We start from the raw sequence: 23,893 nt of genomic DNA on the forward strand, positions 1-23,893 counted from the left end.
CAACGCCTTCCTTGGTTGAGCTGGGCCAGGGACAGTCGCATGGTGGCTCCGGTCAGCCAGTTTGCAGAAGGGTGTCTCTCTGGCGTCTCCCAATTGGGTGGTAGTCGTGACGGATGCCAGCCTTGCAGGCTGGGGAGCCCATTGTCTTCATTGAGTAGCCCAGAGATCATGGACCCCTCTCGGAGCGACTTGGCCGATAAATCGTCTGGAGTTGCGAACTTCGTGAATGTGCTGCGTAGTTTTCAGGACCTTCTACAGGGGCAGGCAATTCGTGTATTCTCTGACAACACCACGAAGGTGGCCTACATCAATCAGCAGGCACTCACAGTCTTCCCTTGGCAGTGGCAGCGTCTCATCTTCTAGTATGGGCGGAAGCGCGCATGTTCAGAGTCTGTCGGCAGCGCACATTGCGGTTCAAGACAATGTTCAAGCAGATTTTCTCAGCCGGACTCTTTTGGACGCAGTGGAATGGACGCTGTCAGACTTGGCTTTTCGGCTGATCTGTCAACGTTGGGGAAGACCAGTAATGGATCTCATGGCTATGGCTTGCAATGCCAAAGTTCCCCAGTTCTTCAACCGCAAACGGCAGCCAGGATTCGCAGGATTGGACGCTCTTCTGCAGCCATGGCTGGAACAACAGCTACTGTATATTTTTCCTCTGTGGCCTCTGATAGGGAGAGTTCTTTGCCGCATAGGGTGGCATCGGGGGCCGGTCGTTCTAGTGGCCCCAGACTGGCCCCGACGGCTGTGGTATGCGGATCTCGTTAGAGCACTCTGAGCCACCATTGCGACTTCCGGTGACTGCTGATCTGCTGCATCAAGGGACAGTTCAGATGGAAAATCCCTCCCGCTTTGGTCTTACGGGCCTGGCTATGGAGAGGCAGCAGCTGAGGAAGAAGGGATTTTCAGGACCAGTCATTGCCACTCTTTTGGAGGCACGGAAGCAGGCTACTTCAGCGTACGCGCGAGTGTGGAAAGCTTTCTCGGCATGGTGTGCTTTGCATGCTGAATCGCCTTTTCAGGTGGACATTCCAGTCCACGTGGGGCTCTTCGGCTTCGGTCTCTTCTGCAGCAGCCGTGCCCGGCGTGGCATTTGAATGTGGTACTGCGAGCCCTCCAGGCCCCCACCGTTTGAGCCGTTGAATAAGGTTTCTGAGAAGGATCTAACACAAGACAGTGTTTTTGGTGGCCATTGCTTCGGCTAGGAGGATTTCTGAAATTCAGGCTTTGTCTTGCAGAGATCCTTTTTTGCAGTTTTCTGAAGCAGGGGTGTCTATCCGGACGGTGCCGTCATTTCTACCTAAAGTGGTTTCGACTTTCCATGTCGGCGGTTTAGCTTCCGTCTTTTCGAAGAGAGGATTATCCTGGGGAGTTTGCCTTGCTACGTTTCCTGGACGTGCGCAGAGCCTTGTTTCGGTACTTGCAGATCTCTAACGAGTTTCGAAGCTCGTATCATGTTTGTGCTCTTTTTGGGATCGAAAAGAGGTGAGGCGGCTTCTAAGGCTTCCATTCCTCGCTAAATTAGGGAAGACATTGGAGCGGCATATCTGCTATAAGGGCTGGCGTCTTCAGTGGCCCCGAAGGCGCATTCTACTCGGGCACAGGTGGCTTCTTGGGCGGAGGCATTGGTCTTATCTACTTGAGCATTCCGTCATACTTTTGCGAAGCATTACAGGCTAGATGTGTCTGCTCAGAAGGATGCGAGTTTTGGGGCGGGAGTGCTGGCGCGGGGAGCGTTGGCTTCCCACCCTACTTAAAGAATGCTTTGGTACATCCCACTAGTTCTTGGTGTCTTGTCCGCAAGGAAGGTGAGCCCTTAGGTCCCGCAAGGCCCCGAAGGACCTCAAAGGACAGCCATGCAACCCCAAGTCTTCACCCGCGGCGACCGCCGTTCACCAAGGGTTGAGCCCCCAGCTGCAGGCGGTCAACGGGACTTCTGGAACCGCGGGGTTGACGAACTGACCCAGACTGGAACCAGGAGAGAAGAGGGCAGATGGAAAAATGGAGATGTCCAAAAACAGGCAACAGGTCAGGGCAGGCAGCTAACAGCGTAGTCAGAATCAGGCAAAAGGTCAAGGCAGGCGGCTAGCAGAGTAAACCAGGAACAGTCCAAAAGTCAAAACCAGTAGAGCAAGGAAACCAACTGAGCACTGGAACAAACGGAGACTGGCCTCGGGAAACAGAACCTGAAGCAATGTCCTATCTCAGGCCTGCTCCTTAAATACTGTCAGCATTCAACCACCCAGCCCCCGTAAACATAGCCGGCCAATCAGAACCTGGTTACCGACAGAACCCTTCTGATTGGCTCTGTCCGACCTCCCAGGCGGGACTACAGCACTGGTCTCCCAATCTAACTCCTCTGAGGCGGAGCTTTGGGTTCCCGCACCCAATAGTGAAGGAGACGCCGGCCATCGCGCCTCTGCGCCATTCCCCCTACTGGCGCAAGCACAGACCCCATAGCCGGCGATCGAGAGTCCGGCAGCCGCGATCGCCGGCCTCGGACAGGGCGGCCATCACCGCGGCGAGCCCCGGCTCCCCGCCGTGGCCTCAAGAAAGCCGGCCTTCGCCGTGGCGGATGCCAGCTCCTGCTTCCCGCGGAGGAGCAGCCGGAGGGAGTGACGGATGTGACACTTGGATTAATCTGCTGCAAGTGACAAGGAAGGTAAAATTATGTTTTATCTGATAATTTTCTTTCCTTTAATACAGCAGATGAATCCAGGATCCCTCCCTTGTTCAGCTGACGGGTTTTTCATTTTCCGTGCAGTGTGGCTATTTTTTCCTTCCGGGTTCTCTTTTGCAGAGTTCAGACAGATATGGGAACACGGAAAGGATTCCGCTTTCTGGATCAAGTTGCAGTTATTTCGAAGTTCTTATTTGGTTCTCTGTTTTTCATAGTGAGGATGGTTTCTGGTTGTTGTTGGTTTCATATTTTTGGCCTGCAAATGCTTACGAATGACATACTAACTGAGTAAGGCGCTGGCTGTCTGGCATCACTGCCTTCAGTTTATCTCTGTCTCCACATGCTGGTAGGCGGACTTAACCCACTAGTTCCTGAATTCATCTGCTGCGTTAAAGGAAAGAAAATTATCAGGTATAACATAATTTTACCATTTATCTACAGAAGGAGGAATCAGCATTGGAAGTCAGCTAGGAACGCACCAGCCAGCTGGGACAGGCTAAATAGATTGCAAAGAACAACACAGCACAGTGCAGTGTAAATACAAGCAGAGCAAGAGATAAGTAGGGGGCTGGATCCAGGGTGGTCAGTTAAAGTGCTGGGATCCTCAGGAAAGTGTTTATTGTTAGAGTATTTGAAGAACAGTTTAAGATAAGAGTTCATAAACATTAACGTGTTTTGTTCTCACAGTGAGTGGTTATTTGCATAGAGGATTTCCAATGGTTTTTCTCTGTAACAGAGTTTTTTTTTTTTTTTTTTTGCACAGGTATCTTATCTAAGCGTTCTTTTTATAATAAAAAGGGCTTATTCACCTGAAGGTGAATTGCCAAGGGTGGATGCATTGAGGTCCAGTTAATTGAAGTTTAAACATTAAGGCAACTATATGCTGTGAGAACATTTGAGTTGCTCTTGGTATGACGTTATAGAGATAGATTTGGAACCAAGAGACCCCATAAACAAAGTAGTATACTATGCCATACTTTGTATTATTATTTGAATATTTTTACTGCTGTAATTGCCTATTGCTTATGTTTGATTTATTTTTTACTGTACACCACCTTGAGTGAATTCCTTCAAAAAGGCGGTAAATAAATCCTAATAAATAAAATGTATATCCATTGTTTTTTTATTGTGCATTTGATAATTTCATTTTCCGTAGAATTAGAACGAGGAATGGGAGGATTTGAGAGAGACTTCAGCAGGGGTGACATAAGTATGACTCGAGCTTTTGGAGATGCTCTTGATAGAGGAATAGGTAAGCAGAAGCATGGTTTGTCTGATAACATGGATTTTAAGCAACACACTTTGTGCATTTATGAAGAAGCAAGACTTTTTGTGCATTTATGAAGTCTGTTTAATTCATAAATACAAAAACATCTACTTCCAGCAACCGTTATATCATAACATTTGAGTGCCTATTAGACAACTTTACAAAAGCGTTAATTCATATTTTTCTGAGAATTAAGTGTTGCTCAGCACAGGTGTGGATTGTATCCATCCAGTCAAATGAGATTGTTACATTACTTGCTTTTGTGATGTTAATCATTGTAGGGTTTGTTAAAACCAAAGTAGACTGAAATGTAATGTTAGTAGTTATGAAAATTGTGTTTGAACTTATGCAAACATACATTATAAATATAAAAAGAATACATAATAGTTATCTTCTAGGTACATTTTTATTCATTCAGGGGGTAATTTTATATGACTCAAATGTGTAGAATTCGAAATTAGACCTGCTAATTTGCTTTCCTTTAGTCCCTCCAGACCTGCATAGATGGATGAGTTATATTCACTGTTACCAGAGGGCGGCTGGAGACTGAACTGCAGAATTCTGGTTGAGCATACAAGTTGTGCAGTCCCTTCCAGAGTCAGTATGAACATAACAAGTAGAACAATAAATAGAATAAGAACTAACAAAACTCTCCTAACCTTTCTCTCCCATGGCTTCAAAATCCCACATGATGTGCAGGAACAGTGCGCTGCAAAGGAAGCAGCTGCCTTAAACAGCAAGAGCGGTCCCAGAGAATCCGCTGCTGAAAACGAGCTGTACAATTCTCTTTGGTTCCTTGGCTACTCGCCACAAAAATAGCACACTCTATCACTTAGAGGTTTATGTGGGGTTTTTTTTTTTTACAAAAATACACTTAAGGCAGCATTCCCTCATGAAGTATACGGAAACAAATCCCTGTGGAGATAACTGAAAGCGCAGAAGGCCAGGTAATAGTACTAGTGGGTTCTAGGCTGGTCTGGAGGGACTAAAGGAAAGCAAATTAGCAGGTAGTCTAATTTCTCCATTAATGTCCCTCTAGACCGGCATAAATGAATGGGAAGTAACCAAAGCAGTGAGAATCAAGGGTGAGACCCTCAGCCACGACTCAAATATCTGAGCCTCAAAAGCCGTGTTCTGACGATCGAGAACATCTACGCGGTTAGTGCCTAGCAAAGGAATGCAAATAGGACAGCCCACTGCTCTACAAATGTCCTGAGCAGTACCAAAGCACTTGCCCACAAAACTTCCTGCCCTCTGGTAGAATGTGTTTTAATTAGGGCTGCATTTCGATTAAAAATTTTAATTGCACAATTAAAGGCCCCATAGCCAGCAGTTCATTGGAGGGACACATTTACTCCTCCATTAGGTATCATACCTTTTTTGGTAGGGATGCTGCGCCACACCAGTTGAAGAAATCCACTGCCAAAGCAGCCCCTTTCCTCCTTGTTCTGCCTCAGGAGCGAGGAAGTCAGCAGGGTGTCTCTAACCACCACTCCTCGAGCATGCTTAGTTTATGCATGAACTTTGGGGATTGCAAGCGTTGATGGCTGGAGGCATGCCACTGACTTCCTTGTTCCTGAGGCAGTATGGGGTGGAGGGGGGGGGGGGGGGGACTCAGGCAGCAGATTTCTTCGGCTGGTGGGGCTTCAGCTACCACTCCAATGCCATTGTCTCTCTCTCTGTCCCCGCTGCTCTTCCTCTTTTCACTGTCTTCCCTCCATCCTTCCCCTCTGCGCAATCTACCATCTCTTCCTGGAGGAGTAGCCCAATGGTTAGTGCAGCGGACTTTGATCCTGGGGAACTGGGTTTGATTCTCACTACAGCTCTGTGTGACTCTGGGCAAGTCACTTAACCTGCCATTGCCCCAGGTACAAATAAGTACTTGTATATACTATGTAAACTGCTTTGACTGTAGTTGTAAAAACCACAGAAAGGCAGTATGTCAAGTCCCATTCCCTTCCCCTTTTAGCCCTGTCCGCAGTTCTCTCTCCTTTCTGAAGTGAGCTGTATGATGAAACTGCAGTGCCCACCTAATTGTGAGATGTAGAGGCCAGCTGTATTATGAACCTCTACTCAAGGTACCACATCTTCCGCATGGTGAGACGCCACTGAGTCTATGAAGGAAAGATTTTGTTAAAGTTTGAAGGGCAAAAGTTGACTCGAGAATTAATCTAGGTAGGGCAGAATGAAAGAGGAATTCTAGAGCAAAAAGGCAGCTGCCTACCAGAATTGCCAGTAATATAATCTGTAAACACCTACAAAGAAATCCCAGCTGCTCTCCAAAAAAGAAAACATTTGTGGCCCATAACAAGGCTAAAGGTAGCCGAAGAAAAGAATGAAAGTCCAGCTGGTACTAGAAGAAATGTAGTTGAAACAGGCTAAGCCACTTGGCACGGGGAATTGAGGACAAAGGCCCAGAGATTACAAGGACACTAAGCTAAGCTTTTCTTCTCAATCTTAAAGGTTCAGGTGGGACCAGAAGTTTAAGGCCCAGTGGGGATGTGAAATTAAGATCAGGTGAACCCATGTGTATAAAGACAGAATAAACTAGGAGCTTATGTATAGCTAAAGATAACCCAGCTGGGAGATTGAGAAATACTGACTCTGGGAGGGACAGCACAGCTAACTTTTATAGGCACCACCAGAATTCTGTAGGTCAGTCTCCACCCACATGCTGGTAGGCGTGCATAACCCATCCATCTAGGCTGGTCTAGAGGGATGCTAAGGAACAGCATTTTCTCCGAGGACAAGCAGGCTGCTTGTTCTCACTGATGGGTGACGTCCACGGCAGCCCCTCCAATCGGAAACTTCACTAGCAAAGTCCTTTGCTAGTCCTCGCGCGCGCATCGCGCATGCGCGGCCGTCTTCCCGCCCGAAACCGGCTCGAGCCGGCCAGTCTTCTTTTGTCCGCACTCGGTACGGTCGTATTTTCGCCGTGTCGAGCCCCGGAAAGTCGACCTCGCGCGTCCAAATTGTTTTGAGCGTGTTTTTTCTTCGGAAAAGCTTTTGCTTAAGTCGGGAAGTGCTCCGGAAACCCTCCACCGGGTTTCGTGTCAATCCTCCCCGTACTTCCAGCTTTTTGCCCCGGTAAGTTTTCTTTCGTCGTCGGGGTAGGCCTCTTTTCGGCCTCGGTCGAGATTTTCTCCCTCTAAAGTTTTGGTGCTCTTTTTCCGTCATTTCGGATTTTGATTTCGCCGGCGTGATTTTTCCGCCCATGACATCGAAGCCTTCCAACGGCTTCAAGAAGTGCACCCAGTGCGCCCGGGTTATCTCGCTCACTGATCGACACTCGTCGTGTCTTCAGTGTCTGGGGGCCGAGCACCGCCCTCAGAACTGCAGTCTGTGTTCCCTGCTTCAAAGGCGGACTCAGGTAGCGAGACTAGCCCAGTGGAACGTGTTGTTCTCGGGCTCTTCGTCGGCATCGGCACCGGGATCTTCGAGTGCATCGACGTCGTCAGCGTCCAGACCATCTTCCTCGGCCGCCCCTGCATCGAGTGCATCGAGGCATCGGGCCTCTGCATCGGCGCCGAGACATCGGATAGCTGCATCGACGTCGGTGGTACCGGGACCTCGTCTGCTGATGTCGTCGGACGGTGGTGCATCGTCAGAAGTGCAGGTGAGGGCTGTCCATTCCCCTGCTGGTGGCGGTGAGCCTTCGGGTGGGTCTCCTCCTACCCTGAGGGCTCCTGCGGTACAGCCCCCCCGAGACCGACCTCCTTCGGTCTCGGCCCCGAGGAAGCGACGGATGGATTCTACGTCCTCCTCGTCGGTGCCGGGGAGCTCCGGTGACATGCTTCGGAAGAAATCGAAGAAGCATCGACACCGGTCTCCTCCCCGTGTCGGCACCGAGAGCTCTGGGTCGCCGAGGGATTCGGCACCCAGCAGGCATCGGCACCGAGAGGACCGCTCACCCTCTGTTCAAGAGGTGTCGATGCGCTCCACTCTGGACAGCCCGGAACAGCCTCCTCGCCCGGAACAGGTTCTGACGTCGACGCCTGCATCGACCTCTCAGCCTTTTTCTGCAGCCACTCTGAACGAGAGCCTCCGGGCCGTTCTCCCAGAGATTCTGGGAGAGCTGTTGCGCCCTACCCCTCCGGTACCGGCGGTGCTTGCGCCTCCAGTACCGTCGAGCGTGGCGCCGGCTGGCCCATCGCCCAGGTTGAGGTCCCCGACGTCGGTACCGCGTGCGGTGCCGACCGCGGCCACCTCCCAGGAGGGCTCCCCGACTACGTCGGCGGAGGGAGCTTCGCCGATGCGGGCCAGGGAGTCTACCTCTCGACGCCCCCATCGTGGACGTGGCTCCACGGAGTCGAGCAGGGCGAGGTTGCAGACACAGGTCCGTGAACTTGTGTCTGACACCGAGGGTGAGGCCTCGTGGGAGGAAGAGGAAGATCCCAGATATTTCTCTGACGAGGAGTCTGAGGGTCTTCCGTCTGATCCCACTCCCTCTCCTGAGAGACAGCTTTCTCCTCCCGAGAGTCTGTCTTTTGCCTCCTTTGTCCGGGAGATGTCTACGGCCATCCCCTTCCCGGTGGTTGTGGAGGACGAGCCCAGGGCTGAAATGTTTGAGCTCCTGGACTATCCTTCTCCACCTAAGGAAGCGTCCACTGTTCCCTTGCACCATGTCCTGAAAAAGACATTGCTTGCGAACTGGACCAAGCCATTAACTAATCCCCACATTCCCAAGAAGATCGAGTCCCAGTACCGGATCCATGGGGACCCAGAGCTGATGCGCACTCAGTTGCCTCATGACTCTGGAGTTGTGGATTTGGCCCTAAAGAAGGCTAAGAGTTCTAGGGAAAATGCTTCGGCGCCCCCGGGCAAGGACGCTAGAACCTTAGACTCCTTTGGGAGGAAGGCCTACCATTCCTCTATGCTCGTGTCCAAGATCCAGTCTTACCAGCTCTACACGAGCATACACATGCGGAACAATGTGCGGCAGTTGGCGGGCTTGGTTGATGCTCTTCCCCCTGAGCAAGCCAAGCCTTTTCAGGAGGTGGTCAGGCAGCTGAAGGCGTGCAGAAAATTCCTGGCCAGAGGAGTTTATGACACTTTTGATGTTGCGTCCAGGGCCGCTGCTCAAGGTGTGGTGATGCGCAGGCTCTCATGGCTGCGTGCCGCCGACCTGGAGAATAGAATCCAGCAGCGGATTGCGGACTCGCCTTGCCGTGCGGACAATATTTTTGGTGAAAAAGTCGAACAGGTGGTAGAGTCTCTCCACCAGCGGGACACCGCATTCGACAAATTCGCCCGCCGGCAGCCTTCAGCTTCTACCTCTACAGGTAGACGATTTTTCGGGGGAAGGAAGACTGTTCCCTACTCTTCTGGCAAGCGTAGGTACAATCCTCCTTCCCGACAGCCTGCGGCCCAGGCTAAGCCCCAGCGCGCTCGCTCTCGTCAGCAGCGTGCGACTCAGCAAGGCCCCGCGGCTCCCCAGCAAAAGCAAGGGGCGAGCTTTTGACTGGCTCCAGCAGAGCATAGCCGACATCCAAGTGTCCGTGCCGGGCGACCTGCCAGTCGGAGGGAGGTTGAAAGCTTTTCACCAAAGGTGGCCTCTCATAACCTCCGATCAGTGGGTTCTGCAAATAGTCCGGCAGGGGTACACCCTCAATTTGACCTCAAAACCTCCAAATTGTCCACCGGGAGCTCAGTCTTACAGCTTCCAGCACAAGCAGGTACTTGCAGAGGAACTCTCCGCCCTTCTCAGCGCCAATGCGGTCGAGCCCGTGCCATCCGGGCAAGAAGGGCTGGGATTCTATTCCAGGTACTTCCTTGTGGAAAAGAAAACAGGGGGAATGCGTCCCATCCTAGACCTAAGGGCCCTGAACAAATATCTCGAAAAAGAAAAGTTCAGGATGCTTTCCCTGGGCACCCTTCTCCCCATGATTCAGCAAAACGACTGGCTATGCTCTCTGGACTTGAAGGATGCCTACACACACATCCCGATACTGCCAGCTCACAGACAGTATCTGCGATTTCAGTTGGGCACACGCCACTTCCAGTACTGTGTGCTACCCTTTGGGCTCGCCTCTGCGCCCAGGGTGTTCACCAAGTGCCTAGCTGTGGTTGCAGCGGCGCTTCGCAGGCTGGGGGTGCACGTGTTCCCATATCTCGACGATTGGCTGGTGAAGAACACATCCGAGGCAGGAGCCCTGCAGTCCATGCAGATGACTATTCGCCTACTGGAGCTACTGGGGTTTGTGATAAATTATCCAAAGTCCCATCTTCTTCCAGTGCAGAGACTCGAATTCATAGGAGCTCTGCTGGATTCTCGGACGGCTCGCGCCTATCTCCCAGAGACGAGAGCCAACAACTTGTTGTCCCTCGTCTCGCGGGTGCGAGCGTCCCAGCAGATCACAGCTCGGCAGATGTTGAGATTGCTGGGCCACATGGCCTCCACAGTTCATGTGACTCCCATGGCCCGCCTTCACATGAGATCTGCTCAATGGACCCTAGCCTCCCAGTGGTATCAGGCCGCTGGGGGTCTGGAGGACGTGATCCACCTGTCCACGAGTTTTCTCGAATCCCTGTATTGGTGGACCATTTGCTCCAATTTGACTCTGGGACGTCCCTTCCAAATCCCTCAGCCACGGAAAGTGCTGACTACGGATGCGTCCCTCCTGGGATGGGGAGCTCATGTCGATGGGCTTCACACCCAAGGAAGCTGGTCCCTCCAGGAACGCGGTCTACAGATCAATCTCCTGGAGTTACGAGCGATCTGGAACGCTCTGAAGGCTTTCAGAGATCGGCTGTCCCACCAAATTATCCAAATTCAGACAGACAACCAGGTTGCCATGTACTATGTCAACAAGCAGGGGGGCACCGGATCTCGCCCCCTGTGTCAGGAAGCCGTCAGCATGTGGCTCTGGGCTCGCCGTCAAGGCATGGTGCTCCAAGCCACATATCTGGCAGGCGTAAACAACAGTCTGGCCGACAGGTTGAGCAGGATTATGCAACCTCACGAGTGGTCGCTCAACTCCCGAGTGGTGCGCCAGATCTTCCAAGCGTGGGGCACCCCCTTGGTGGATCTCTTCGCATCTCGAGTGAACCACAAAGTCCCTCAGTTCTGTTCCAGGTTTCAGGCCAACGGCAGACTGGCATCGGATGCCTTCCTCCTGGATTGGGGGGAAGGCCTGCTGTATGCTTATCCTCCCATTCCTCTGGTGGGGAAGACTTTGTTGAAACTCAAACAAGACCGAGGCACCATGATTCTGATTGCTCCTTTTTGGCCGCGTCAGATCTGGTTCCCTCTTCTTCTGGAGTTATCCTCCGAAGAACCGTGGAGATTGGAGTGTTTTCCGACCCTCATCACGCAGGACGAAGGGGCTCTTCTGCATCCCAACCTCCAGTCTCTGGCTCTCACGGCCTGGATGTTGAGGGCGTAGACTTTGCCTCTTTGGGTCTGTCAGAGGGTGTCTCCCGCATCTTGCTTGCTTCCAGGAAAGACTCCACTAAGAGAAGTTACTTCTTTCATTGGAGGAGGTTTGCCGTCTGGTGTGACAGTAAGGCCCTAGATCCTCGCTCGTGTCCTACACAGACCCTGCTTGAATACCTTCTGCACTTGTCTGAGTCTGGTCTTAAGACCAACTCCGTAAGGGTTCACCTTAGTGCAATCAGTGCATACCATTACCAAGTGGAAGGTAAGCCGATCTCAGGACAACCTTTAGTTGTTCGCTTCATGAGAGGTTTGCTTTTGTCAAAGCCCCCTGTCAAACCTCCTACAGTGTCATGGGATCTCAATGTCGTTCTCACCCAGCTGATGAAACCTCCTTTTGAGCCACTGAATTCCTGCCATCTGAAGTACTTGACCTGGAAGGTCATTTTCTTGGTGGCAGTTACTTCAGCTCGTAGAGTCAGTGAGCTTCAGGCCCTGGTAGCCCAGGCCCCTTACACTAAATTTCATCATAACAGAGTAGTCCTCCGCACTCACCCTAAGTTCTTGCCAAAGGTTGTGTCGGAGTTCCATCTGAACCAGTCAATTGTCTTGCCAACATTCTTTCCCCGTCCTCATTCCTGCCCTGCTGAACGTCAGCTGCACACATTGGACTGCAAGAGAGCATTGGCCTTCTACCTGGAGCGGACACAGCCCCACAGACAGTCCGCCCAATTGTTTGTTTCTTTTGATCCCAATAGGAGGGGAGTGGCTGTAGGGAAACGCACCATATCCAATTGGCTAGCAGATTGCATTTCCTTCACTTACGCTCAGGCGGGGCTGGCTCTTGAGGGTCATGTCACGGCTCATAATGTTAGAGCCATGGCTGCGTCGGTAGCCCACTTGAAGTCAGCCTCCATTGAAGAAATTTGCAAAGCTGCGACGTGGTCATCTGTCCACACATTCACATCTCATTACTGCCTGCAGCAGGATACCCGACGCGACAGTCGGTTCGGGCAGTCAGTTCTTCAGAACCTGTTTGGGCTTTAGGATCCAACTCCACCCCCCGAGGGCCCTGTTTGTTCTGTTCCAGGCTGCACTCTCAGTTAGTTGGTAAATTTTTTAGGTCAATCTCAGTTATGTCCTCGCCGTTGCGAGGCCCAATTGACCTTGGTTGTTGTTTTGAGTGAGCCTGGGGGCTAGGGATACCCCATCAGTGAGAACAAGCAGCCTGCTTGTCCTCGGAGAAAGCGAATGCTACATACCTGTAGAAGGTATTCTCCGAGGACAGCAGGCTGATTGTTCTCACAAACCCGCCCGCCTCCCCTTTGGAGTTGTGTCTTCCCTTGAAGTGTATTGTCTTGCTACATACTGGACTGGCCGGCTCGAGCCGGTTTCGGGCGGGAAGACGGCCGCGCATGCGCGGTGCGCGCGGGCGCGCGAGGACTAGCAAAGGACTTTGCTAGTGAAGTTTCCGATTGGAGGGGCTGCCGTGGACGTCACCCATCAGTGAGAACAATCAGCCTGCTGTCCTCGGAGAATACCTTCTACAGGTATGTAGCATTCGCTTTACAAGATCATGCAGGCACTTAGACAATTGCATGGATGTAGGTGCATGTGCAATATATGGATAGGCATTCCAGGGGGTGGAAAATGGGCAAAGTAGATTGATTGGTTTTCAAATCCATGCTTATGTTGTGGCACATATATACAAAGTTACCCTGGCCTCTGAGCAGGTGTAAACTTGTGCGAGAGCTTTCAAATAGGTTTTATGAAGACAGGTGCACATGTTGCCTTCATAAAAAAATTCAACATAGGTGCTTTCCTGCCTAGACATGCTGTTACAAATTTACCCTCTGAAAGACCTGTTCACCAGGCACCAATAGTTATATGAAAGATACACAGTACCATTTATAAAGGTGTTTGCATGAATTGCAATGTTGACTGTCCTTGTTAAAAGGATTCTTATAAAATTGTTTAAAGGTCAAAGGCCCCCTTTTACTAAGGCGCGCTCACGTTTTTAGCACACGCTAAATGTTAGAGATGCCATAGTAAAAACGTGAGCGCGCCTTAGTAAAAGGGGTCCAAAGTTTCCTGACACATTAAATGTGATAGATTTAAGGAGAGTGGGTAAAATATGTGAGCTAAAATATTTATTGTGATGTACCTTTGTAGTGTAAACTCATTTTGTGTGACCCTCAAATGAAATTACACATTCTATTACACTCCACAACAGTCAGTGCTGATGTGTGCTGTATCATGGGGAGCGTAATAGATCAGCAACAATTTCTTAACCACATGTATGCCCTTCCTACTTCTTGCTGCATGTGGTCCTTCCACAGTCTTTGATCTCTGGCTTTTGATCTCACAGTTGAGTGTGGGACAACAGGGATTTCAGGTAGCCTTTAAAAACATTGTCAATTTTTCTGTTTTAGACCCTAAAGCTAAAGTGGCCCCGTGGTTCACTGAAGAGCTACGGGAATTGAAGCGAAAAGGCCGTAGGTTGGAGCGAAGATGGAGGAAGTCTTACTTAGAATCGGATAAAGATCTTTGCAGAGCTCACAAAGCTGTGTATAGTGAGGCAATTAATGCTGCTAAGGGAAAATATTTTGCAAAAGAAAAAGAAAAAGAAGCAGCTGAAGCAGCTGCTAGTTCTACTGAAAACATAACTGACTCTAATTCCACTGAAAAAACAACCGAGACTAATGCCACACAAAAAACTACCGAAAGTTAATTTTCTGCCTAAACCATCGTTAGAACCATCCTCTGCCCATAGAGCTTTGTAGTAATGATTCTGCAAATTTCTTCTTATCAAATTTGAGAAATATTAAGAATATCTGTAATCTACTTGTTGTCTTACTAAATAAAAAGTAAAAAAAACAAAAAATTTGTGATGAATTAGACACCATTACTTTAATAGATTCTACAGCATTAGGTAATAGTGTTTATACTGGTGACAGGATTGCGTATTTTATACAGTTTTCTGTACCTCCTTTCCAATTACAGCTCAAGGCACTTAAGTTTCACCATGCAAGCATAAAATTAAAGATAAATACAACATTGTAGTAACTGACATATTGCAGCTAAATCCCCAATTTGGAGACATCAATGACATAAATTCTTTATTAGATAACTTAATAGTATTAACGAAACATTTTGTTTTTTTCCATCTTGATATTTTTAAATATATAATCTTTAAAACGGGAATTAACGTTCAACCTTGAAAAATAGAATTACTAAAAACACTTATGCTAAAGCTACAGTAGCAGTAGCCATAACTTCAATGGAAAACAGTAAAAATAGTTTAGAAGCAAAAGTGCAATTAAGGTCCTATAAACCACCAATAGCTTTGCCTTTATATTTTTTCTGAAGGCAACCAGATTAGCAGGTAAACATAATTCTGTCAAGTACATATTCAGTGCTTTTCATTTTATCACTTTTGGACAAGGAATATATGTGCTTCATTTACTGACCACAGTGACCCAAGAAGGTTTCCCTGCATATTACAGATTGGCGGAAGTGTGATAGATTAAGTAACAGTTGTCAAATCTTGCTTTGAAAGATGATTACTTCCAACTTACATACCTGACTATGTAGTTTAAGGAAGCATAATAATGGATGGGATATAGATACCCCTGTGACTTGAGTTTTAGGTTAAGTGAGCTTCAGTTTATTTTAATCAGATAGCCAAGAAATGGAGCATCTTCTAGCATATCGTGATTAGTTGGATAAAAAGAGCCTATTTAAAAATTCTTCCTAAATTGTGTACTTGGAGTTGATCAGTGTTTCCTCAGTCAAAAGCTTTGTTTTGATTACTTGCCTTTCCAAACCCAGTCTAATATCTAATTCAGCAGTAGAACTCGTTAAAGAACAAAAAAAGTAAAAATTGTGTGCTTTTTATCTAAAGAATATCAAGATAATCAGAGCAGTCAGACCAGGTTTTTTTTTTCCCCATAGTAATACCAGCTCTAAAACCTGACAAGTTCTTCATGCTTCACTTTTTATGAAGGCCCAAATTGAAGCTGTGGTGAAGAGCTTTTTTTTGCTGCTTTGTTAAATTTGCATATCTTGGTGATGGGCTTTTAGCCCAAGTAGTACATGCTGTACTCAACCTCTAGACTGCTGTCTTGCAGGGCTCTTTTTTTTTTTTAATGGCCCTTTAAACTGTCTTAAACTGGTTCCAGATATACTATTGAGCTCAGCTGAGAATGTCAACTTTTCAGTGTTCAGGATGATAGATCTCAGTTTTTAGATCAACTGTCACCTGGAGTCCTCATCTTTAAAGGCAAACGATTTAAATACCTTGCCAGTGTGCAAATTTTGGAAGGTTGGTAGTTTGGGAAATGCAGCTGATAACTAGCTGCCAGAACTAGAAGCATTAAATCACGGCTCTTTATTCAGGCTTTTAACGACACATCCACCTCTGTGTAGCCTCTGGTCTTTAAAAAATTTTTTTTATTTCCATTTTGCTTACACCTCCAAAATGTATCTCTAATCCTATATCAATATGTTCTATTACTTTTTAGCTTGTTTTGATTGGTGGTTCTTTGCCTTGAGCTACCATTGGAAAGGCGTTTAATAAATCCCATCAAATGTATATTTTCTCTGCAGAGCTGGCAGTCTTACTGTAGTTTTTCACTGTTGCTGTAATCTTGTGGTTTTGACTACTGTGTTTAATATTATTTGCCGTTTTACTACTGTATCTTTTATTTTCATTTTTTTTGTACCTCGCCTTGAGCTACCGGAAAGGTGTCAAATTTGATAATGCAAAATCACATTTTTTCCTATTCTGATAGCCTCAGAATTTGAGGAAGTACTTACACTGGGGAAGGGATTGTGTGCATTAGGAAGTAGGATGGTGTTACACCAGAAGCAGTGTTGTATGAGTCTACTTCATTCCTCAAAAGGTAATGCCCATTGGTCCTGACTGTTATAGGAGTTAATAGGAAGGACATTGATAAGTATTTTCTTCTACACAGCTAGGGGGAAGGACAATTTCCTGGTCCATCTTATCACCTTACTGAAAATTTTAAATGTGTAAATATTTTTGTTCTGTGTTCCTTGCTGCGCTTAAAAGGTGCTGCAGCTCAGTTATTTGCCAATTGTGTTCTAATTTGTTTAAAACTATCCTAAGCACCTAAGGACATTAACCATTTTTCTGCAACTCTTTGTATAGGCGCTGCAAGCAGCACCATGGCTGCCATTGACAGGTTGGGGACTGGCATGGGCTCTGGGATAGACCGACTGACTTCCAATCTGAGCCGTGGTATAGATAGAGTAGGCCCCGACATTGATAGAATGAGTCTAGTGATGGATCGTATGGGTTCTGGTGTAGACCGCATGGGTACTGGGATAGAGCGGATGAGTTCCATGGCTATGGATCCTCTGCCTACAAACATAGACAGGGTGGGACAAAATTTGGACAGAATGACTTCAAATATAGATAGAATCCCTTCCGGGATAGGTTTTGGGATGGATAGAATGGGCTCTTCTCTTGATCGTGTTAGCTCTACTATGGATAGGATGGGCACAGGTGTGGACCGTATGGGTGCTGGTATAGATAGAATGGGAGTAGGACTGGATCGTATGGTTTCTTCTGCAATGGATAGATTGGGAACTGGAATGGGTCAAGTTATGGATAGAATGCCAGCAGGGATGGACCGTATGGGTTCTGGGACTATTGACAGAATAGGCTTGGATCATATTAGTGCCAGTACTTTGGACAGAATGGGGACCAGCTTGGGACAGACAATGGGAACCTCACTTGATCGAATGGGCCTTGGTGTGGGAGCCAACTTTGACAGAACAATGGACATGGAGCGAGGAAACTTCGGAGTCGGCTATGGAGCGGCTTATGGAGGAGCAGGGACTCAAGCAGCAGGACACGTGGCTGCTACTGTGAGGAAAGGCTGCCAGATATTTGTCAGAAATGTAAGTGGATTCTGTTTGGCTTGCTCTTTAACTTGTTTAAAATAAAACTAACCTCTTTGAATATTTTAAAATATATCTTGACAGGCAGTAACCACCATGTCTGTCAAGCTTAAATAGTGGCCTGTGGTAACATTAAGCTTTTCTGCTGTATTTCCTCAAATATTGACATCAGCTAGTCAAAACCAGATTGCTTCATTTGTTGTTTTATGACACATCTGGCCTACACAATGTCCCACTGGGGCTCCATTTTATGTGCGGTGTTTTAATACCTCTGAATATAGCTGTTTGTGGGTTTAGCAAATTGAGGCAATAAGTTTTTAAAAAACATTAATATTACATAAGTACCGCCATACTGGGAAAAGACCAAGGGTCCATCAAGCCCAGCATCCTGTCTCCAACAGCGGCCAATCTAGGCTTCAAGAACCCGGCAACCCCCCCTCCCCCCACAAAAAAAAAAAATTAATAATGTTCAATGGACTTTTCCCTCAGGAGTCTGTCCAAACCCCCTTTAAATTCCGTAACAATATTTGATATTGTTTAAAAAAAAAAAAAAAAAAAGTCTTATGAAACATAGAGGGACATGATTGTTCATGACCATATCCTGTTCTGTTATCAATGAAAATAAGTGTGACTCAGGCTTGCATTTACTGGTGCTTATAAGTATCCCATTACTTTCAAGTCATCACTCCTAACTGAATGTGTACTGGAGGCAGGCTGTTCTGGGTTCCATTCCCAGTGAATCCATTGGGTTTTCATCTATACTGTACATCAGCAAAGCAAGACAGTCATAGATTTATGCTGTTTCTGAGCATGCTGTCCTTAAGCCTGTCAGCTTGTCTTCAAAGAGGGCTAATGTCAAATGTACAAATATATGCTAGTTCTTTTTCACCAAAGACTACTTTTACAGAGCACTTTATTTCCAACAATTGGATTCTTACTCCCCTTCTGGATCAGAGTCTGCAGGTTTTCCCTGTGCAACTGCCAGATATTTGTAAACAGTCTTCCCTCGTAGGTTTTCTAGGTGATTTCAACCTGGTGTTAAGTTTGACTAAGTAAAACCAAACCAGGTGCTATTTATTGGATTAGGAGTTTTAGCTCTTCCGTGCTTGTATTAGCAGAGTAGTCCCTGCTTTACAGGACTGCTGACATGCATCTTAGGCTTTGATAGCAGTTTGTCCTTTCATTTCGGAGGCCCTTAGGATTAATAACACCATTAATTCACTCAGCATTACGTATCATCCATTGTCATAAAATGAAAAATGTTTCCATGGAATGTAAGACTTGTAGTGAACAGAGGAGTTTTTTTTTTTTTTTTTTGCTACTTTTATAACTGCTGGCTGTTATTCGGAGACCCTTTAGATAATTTATCATCCTTAAAATTTTCTGTGTTCAGCTGCAACATTTATATTTATAGAATTTGTAAGGAAAATGCAAGGCAGGTGGAAAAAAAAGCAGAAAAATTAACTAAAGCATACAGACCTCTTAACCCTCTGTCAAGTCAAGCGGAGATACAGGGAAATTTTTTTTCTCTGCAGAGAAATTCTAAAAGTAAGAGCAATGAACAAAGGAAACGACAAGATAGCTAATAGATTCTGAAGTTGAGAATTCAGTTCAACATCAACTCTTGGAAGATAAACCCATAATTGAGCAATCTTGGCATCAAGAAAAAACAAGTATTTAGGATCAGAAAGATGTATAGTCAGATTCTTGCATACTCATGTAATATTTTATATATTTACCATGTAACATTTATTTCTTGGCACATCTGCTAAAACTTTGTTCTACATCAATCAGGAAGAAACAACTAGTGACCCCATAAATTGCCACTAGAGTGAAAGTCTCATGATTTGATTTAGAAACAAATCAACAGAAGTAGCACAGTCAGATCTTCAGATGGTTCCTTCTGAAATCTTAACAAGATCTGGACTATCTGCTGCTGATTGTGCTTGACTCAAAAGATAGAGCTTCCATACATCTTGTATGGAAGGTAGAACATTTATTTTTTAGTCGTATATCTTCCCCAAGGATCCATAGAAAGCTAAACTAACCTAACAGATGAAGTTTCTGTGAACTCTGTCAAGTTTTGTTAACTTTTTCGAGGTCCTGGCTGCTTAGGATCTCAAATTTCACCTAAGAGATCCATGTAAAAATAATTATTAGAAGAGGAATTGGGGTGCTTACAAATAATCTTTAAGACTTAGCCTAAAAATGCTGGGTTGATAAGACATATTTTCCATCCCATTACAAAAGAATATTCTTTTGCGCAGGAAAAATGACAGAGTGAATAATACTACATGGGGAGTGAGTGACTGGCTAGTTGTGTAGTAAAAGGCCTGAGAAAGTATGTAGGTAGAAAATGTGGATTTTATTTCCATGTCTTTTTTTTTTTTTTTTTTTTTTGGGGGGGGGGGGGGTGGACTGCTAATATCTTTAAGCATCCAAATGCACCCTAAATAAAAACACACAATGAAAATGCACATCCCTAGCCTGGGAATTTCATTATATACCTGCAAGTGATCAGAAATGTAGTACAGCTACTTGTGGTAGAAACCTGAGACAGAAGGGTTGTGTGTGTTCTCAGCTGACAACTAAGCCACCTTTTATACTGTTTATATCTGAGGATTGCTCCAGGAAGTGTGGCTTCTGGTATCTTTACATCCAACAGTAGCAGGTAATGGAATCAAGTGAGCACAAGTAGTTTTTCATGTCACCATAACTTTTTGGAACCTGTGCCCCACCCTCATACATAATTAGTAATGTTAACGACGAGCTAGTAGAGAAAGCAGAACACATTTAATTGTATTAAATTTTCCAAAGTATGCCATGTCTTATTGACTGCTAGCTTGTGTAGTAAGGCTTGGCAGCTCCTGAGGGCTCACAGAAATAGAACTGGCATATTCTTGCTTTTGGCTTGTATTCCATAGTTGTAGAAACAAATTCCATCTGACAGCTGTTTTGTTTAATGAGTAAAGGATGAGTGCACTCTAACTTGTGTAATGAACTAATTTGTGGTACTATGTTAATAGAAATTTGAATTTGAAGGCAGCTGCAGGTTCAGTGCCTTAAAAATCTTGAAAAATGTAGTAATCTTTGTAAGTACATAGCCCAGGGCTATAATTGCTTTTGGGAAATTGCACCTGTGAAAGATTACAAACAAAAATACAGTAAAATGACCTTGATTTTTTTTTATTTCTCTGCAGCTGCCATTTGATTTCACATGGAAAATGCTAAAGGACAAATTTAATGAATGTGGTAAGTTACTGAAAAGTCTATAGTGCCCACTCGGGTTCTTAAGGACAAGGTCAACCCTGCATGAGTGTGATGGCTGTTAAGGGTAAGGCCAGCCTGAAGACAATGTAATGTTTACAAACTGCTTCTTTGTCCATGAATGCTGCTGAAGCAGTACATTGCTACAGGAGGGGGGAGGAAGTTGCATACTGTATAGTGACATAATGCTTTGACACAAAGTTAATAGAGATGAAGTGATTGAAAACAAGTGAAATGCTGAAGGCGTCATATGACGGCTAATGCTAACGGATGAAAGACCTGCAGTTGATGAACAGAAAAGGCCATCTCCAAAATGATGATAAAAGCTGATTTCTAGCTTTTGCTGTGCTTTTTTTTTTTTTTTTAAACCTTATCTAATGAAACGGGGGAAAATGCTAGATGTGTAGGAAGGCGTCCAGGTTTGAGTGGATGAAATGTAATCTGGGAAGGAGACTTTGAATAAGAGAGATGGTGGTGTCTAGTATAGCAAGTACCAGTTCAGTCAGGCTGTCGTAGGGCTGAGCTATTTGGAGAGCATGGGTTGGAGTGTACTTTCCAGTCAGTGACAGCTGATTTCTGGTGGGAGTGGTGTGGACAGACAAAGGGGGGGGGGGAGTGGAGGTGGTAAGCAATATGTCAGTATTTGTGTTTGGCCAAGACTGGAGACTTAACGCCGAGAAGTGGACTATGTGGTAAACCCAAGAGATGCTTGTATGGGGGAAGGTCCCTGTTACCTTGACTTTCATATGTGCCAGAGGCTATTGTCACCTGTATATTGTTCCTAGTGTTAAACTGTAACAGTTTGGTATCTAGTTTAGAATGACAAGAGGTGTTGTGACTGATGTGTGTAACGTGATGTTTTCTAACCATTATGCACTGTCTTGCATTTGAGGATGCTATGTAGTACATCTCCACTTCCTATGCTTATGACATGTAGGTAAGGATAGTGCTTCCCAGTAAGTGCTGGTGGTGTGTTGGAACATTGGAGAAACTTGCTAGTCCTGTGGGATGGATGATTATGGTGGCTTGATTTCTACGTCAGCAGGTGTGATGAGGAAGGTTATAAGAAATCTGCTGAGAGGCATCTTAAGACATTTAGCATGTGTTCTCCAGCTAGCATGTGCTGGTGTGTAGACATGTACAAATGACAAATGTGTGGTGTGTTGGCTTGGACAAATACAAATACCTAGACCACATATACAACTACCATCCATACAGAGAGATGAGATAATGCTAAGATTTTTAAGCTTTTAATTAAGAATAAGTTTTACTAGTGTTGGCATCTTTAATGGGAAAGGCTGGGAGGGTGCAGGGGTTTGGGATTCTCTTTCCATGTATTGGCCTTTTGTAGTCTAAAGTACTTTTATCATGCCACTAATAGCACTGTTTATTTTGTAGGTCATGTGATGTATGCCGACATCAAGCTCGAGAATGGAAAGTCCAAGGGATGTGGTGTAGTTAGGTTTGATTCCCCACAAGTGGCTGAGAGAGCTTGTCGGATGATGAATGGGATAAAAGTCAACGGGCGGGAAATTGATGTACGAATGGATCGAAATGCCTAACCCTCTGCCTCTAGTTCCTAGGAAGTAGAGTCTTGGGTTTCTGTTTTTCTCTGTTGACCACATTTTAAATCGTTAAATGGATTATAAGGATGCAACAACACAAAAATTTTAGAATGTTTTTTTTTTAGTGGGCACAGATCTGTGCAGAGCATTTCTGTTTGTAGTCGTAAGATTTTGTTGACAGATGTACACAATGTGCGTTTGATAATAAATATCTATTACCAAAAAGCTTCAGTGTTGACTTTTATTAGGCTGAGAATGTGCTTTTTACGGGAGAGAAAGGAAGTGAGTGCAGAGTCCTGGCAGGAAGAAGCCTTAATGTTCTGTCTATTGGAGTGTCACACCAACAGCAGAAAGCCATATGAGTTACTCTTTGTCCTTCCTACCCCTCTTTAATACTATTCTCCATCGGAGAAGATTTGTGTTGCTAGTGCTCTGGTAGAAGGAGCCATCTAAGCAAGGTGTGTAGGGGAGATGCAGTGGCAGCCCTACCATTAGGACAACTGAGGCGGATGCCTCAGGCAGCACTCTCCCTTCCCTCCTCAACCCTCTTCCCCATGTTTATCTAATTTTTTTTTCTTTTCCAAAAGGTGGCAGCAATTCCTATAGGCTGCCCTGCCACTGGCACCGGCCTCTTCTCCCTACTATTGCAGCCTGCCTCTTGATGTAACTTCCTGTTTCCTCAGAGATGGGGCATAGCAGTAGAGCAAAGAGGCCGGTGCCAGCTGCACTGCAGTAGGGCAGCCTATGGGAGTTGCTGCTACCTTTTGAAAAAGAATAAAGGTAAACACAGGGAAGAGGGTTGAGGGGGGCAGGGGGAGATACTAGACCAGACGGGGTGCGGTATCTCATCTCTTCCGCAGCTGATTAACATGGGCTGCCCCTGGGAAGATGGAACCAATTGGCTTGCACCCAGCAGTAATTCTGCACTGCAGTCAGCAATTAAACCTGGCAGGTAAGAACTATTTACAGACCTTTCCTCAATTGGTATGTCTTTCTGGCCTCTTCTTTGTCAGCAGCCTCTTTGGAGACTCCCGTAACTTCCATTTAGAGCAGGAAGCCTTGAAGTCTTGGTCCAAGAGAATTTTTAGTTGTATACTGGTAAGTACAAAGCAGAAGTCCTAACTTCCATAACGATTTTCTTGGAATTTGGAGCAGTGCTGGGTGTAGTCTGGGGGATCATGAGTGTTAAACCTCAGGACTGCTAGGCTGGCCAGATTGTATGTACTTCATATTGAATTGTCAGGGCCATTCTTTATTTATCAAGTTGGCCAAGTGTGGCCTGGGCACAGCAGAACACTTGATGATTTTTTCTTATAGCTGAAGATGGAAATTTTGAGTAGTCCCAAGGTCAAGCATCAAGATTATATGGTGATTCTGCCACGTTGAGGTCATATAAATGGTTTATATGACAGATAAAAAGACCCCCCCCCCCCCCCCAAAGACCAGAAAATATTGGAGAATCTTGAGAGCCTGAGTTTTCTGGCTGCATCTTTCAATCAGTGGTTCATACCATCTACATTCAAGTGAGTTACAGGAGATCAAAGATGGACGTGCCAGATTTCAATATGAAAAGTCTGACTCTAGTAGCTAAATATCATAGACGTAGCCTTCTGTGTGGAGTGAGTGTGCTGGGAGGGGACTGGGGTTCAAATGATGGTCTTGTAGATTGATGCGTCAGGTATTGATTGTTGGGAGTTCTGAAAGATCAACTATGGCTCAGTTAAAAAAAAAAAAAAAAGTCATATTTGGAACACACCTTTCCTATAGCTCAAGGCTTTGTACAAAAAATTGTAAAATATGAGATTGTAATT

The 23,893-nt window shown here is 46.0% G+C and overlaps 1 protein-coding gene across 4 annotated transcripts in view; it reads left to right on the top strand.

The window, feature by feature from the left end:
- HNRNPM (heterogeneous nuclear ribonucleoprotein M) overlaps positions 1-22,305 on the top strand; it is a 170,041-nt gene extending 147,736 nt beyond the window's left edge. For 3 of the 4 annotated variants that reach the window (XM_030217973.1, XM_030217974.1, XM_030217976.1), the window contains 4 exons: positions 3,837-3,932; positions 16,496-17,250; positions 20,451-20,502; positions 21,916-22,304. In XM_030217973.1, the coding sequence (XP_030073833.1) occupies positions 3,837-3,932; positions 16,496-17,250; positions 20,451-20,502; positions 21,916-22,079 (1,067 nt within the window). In that variant the 3' untranslated portion in view covers positions 22,080-22,304. Of the gene's footprint in view, positions 1-3,836; positions 3,933-16,495; positions 17,251-20,450; positions 20,503-21,915 lie in introns of all 4 variants that reach the window. The other variant, XM_030217975.1, reaches the window with a different exon arrangement.
- Positions 22,306-23,893: the final 1,588 nt, after the last annotated feature.

The sequence above is a fragment of the Microcaecilia unicolor genome, chromosome 11 (assembly GCF_901765095.1).
Source record: "Microcaecilia unicolor chromosome 11, aMicUni1.1, whole genome shotgun sequence".
Lineage (NCBI taxonomy): Eukaryota > Metazoa > Chordata > Amphibia > Gymnophiona > Siphonopidae > Microcaecilia > Microcaecilia unicolor.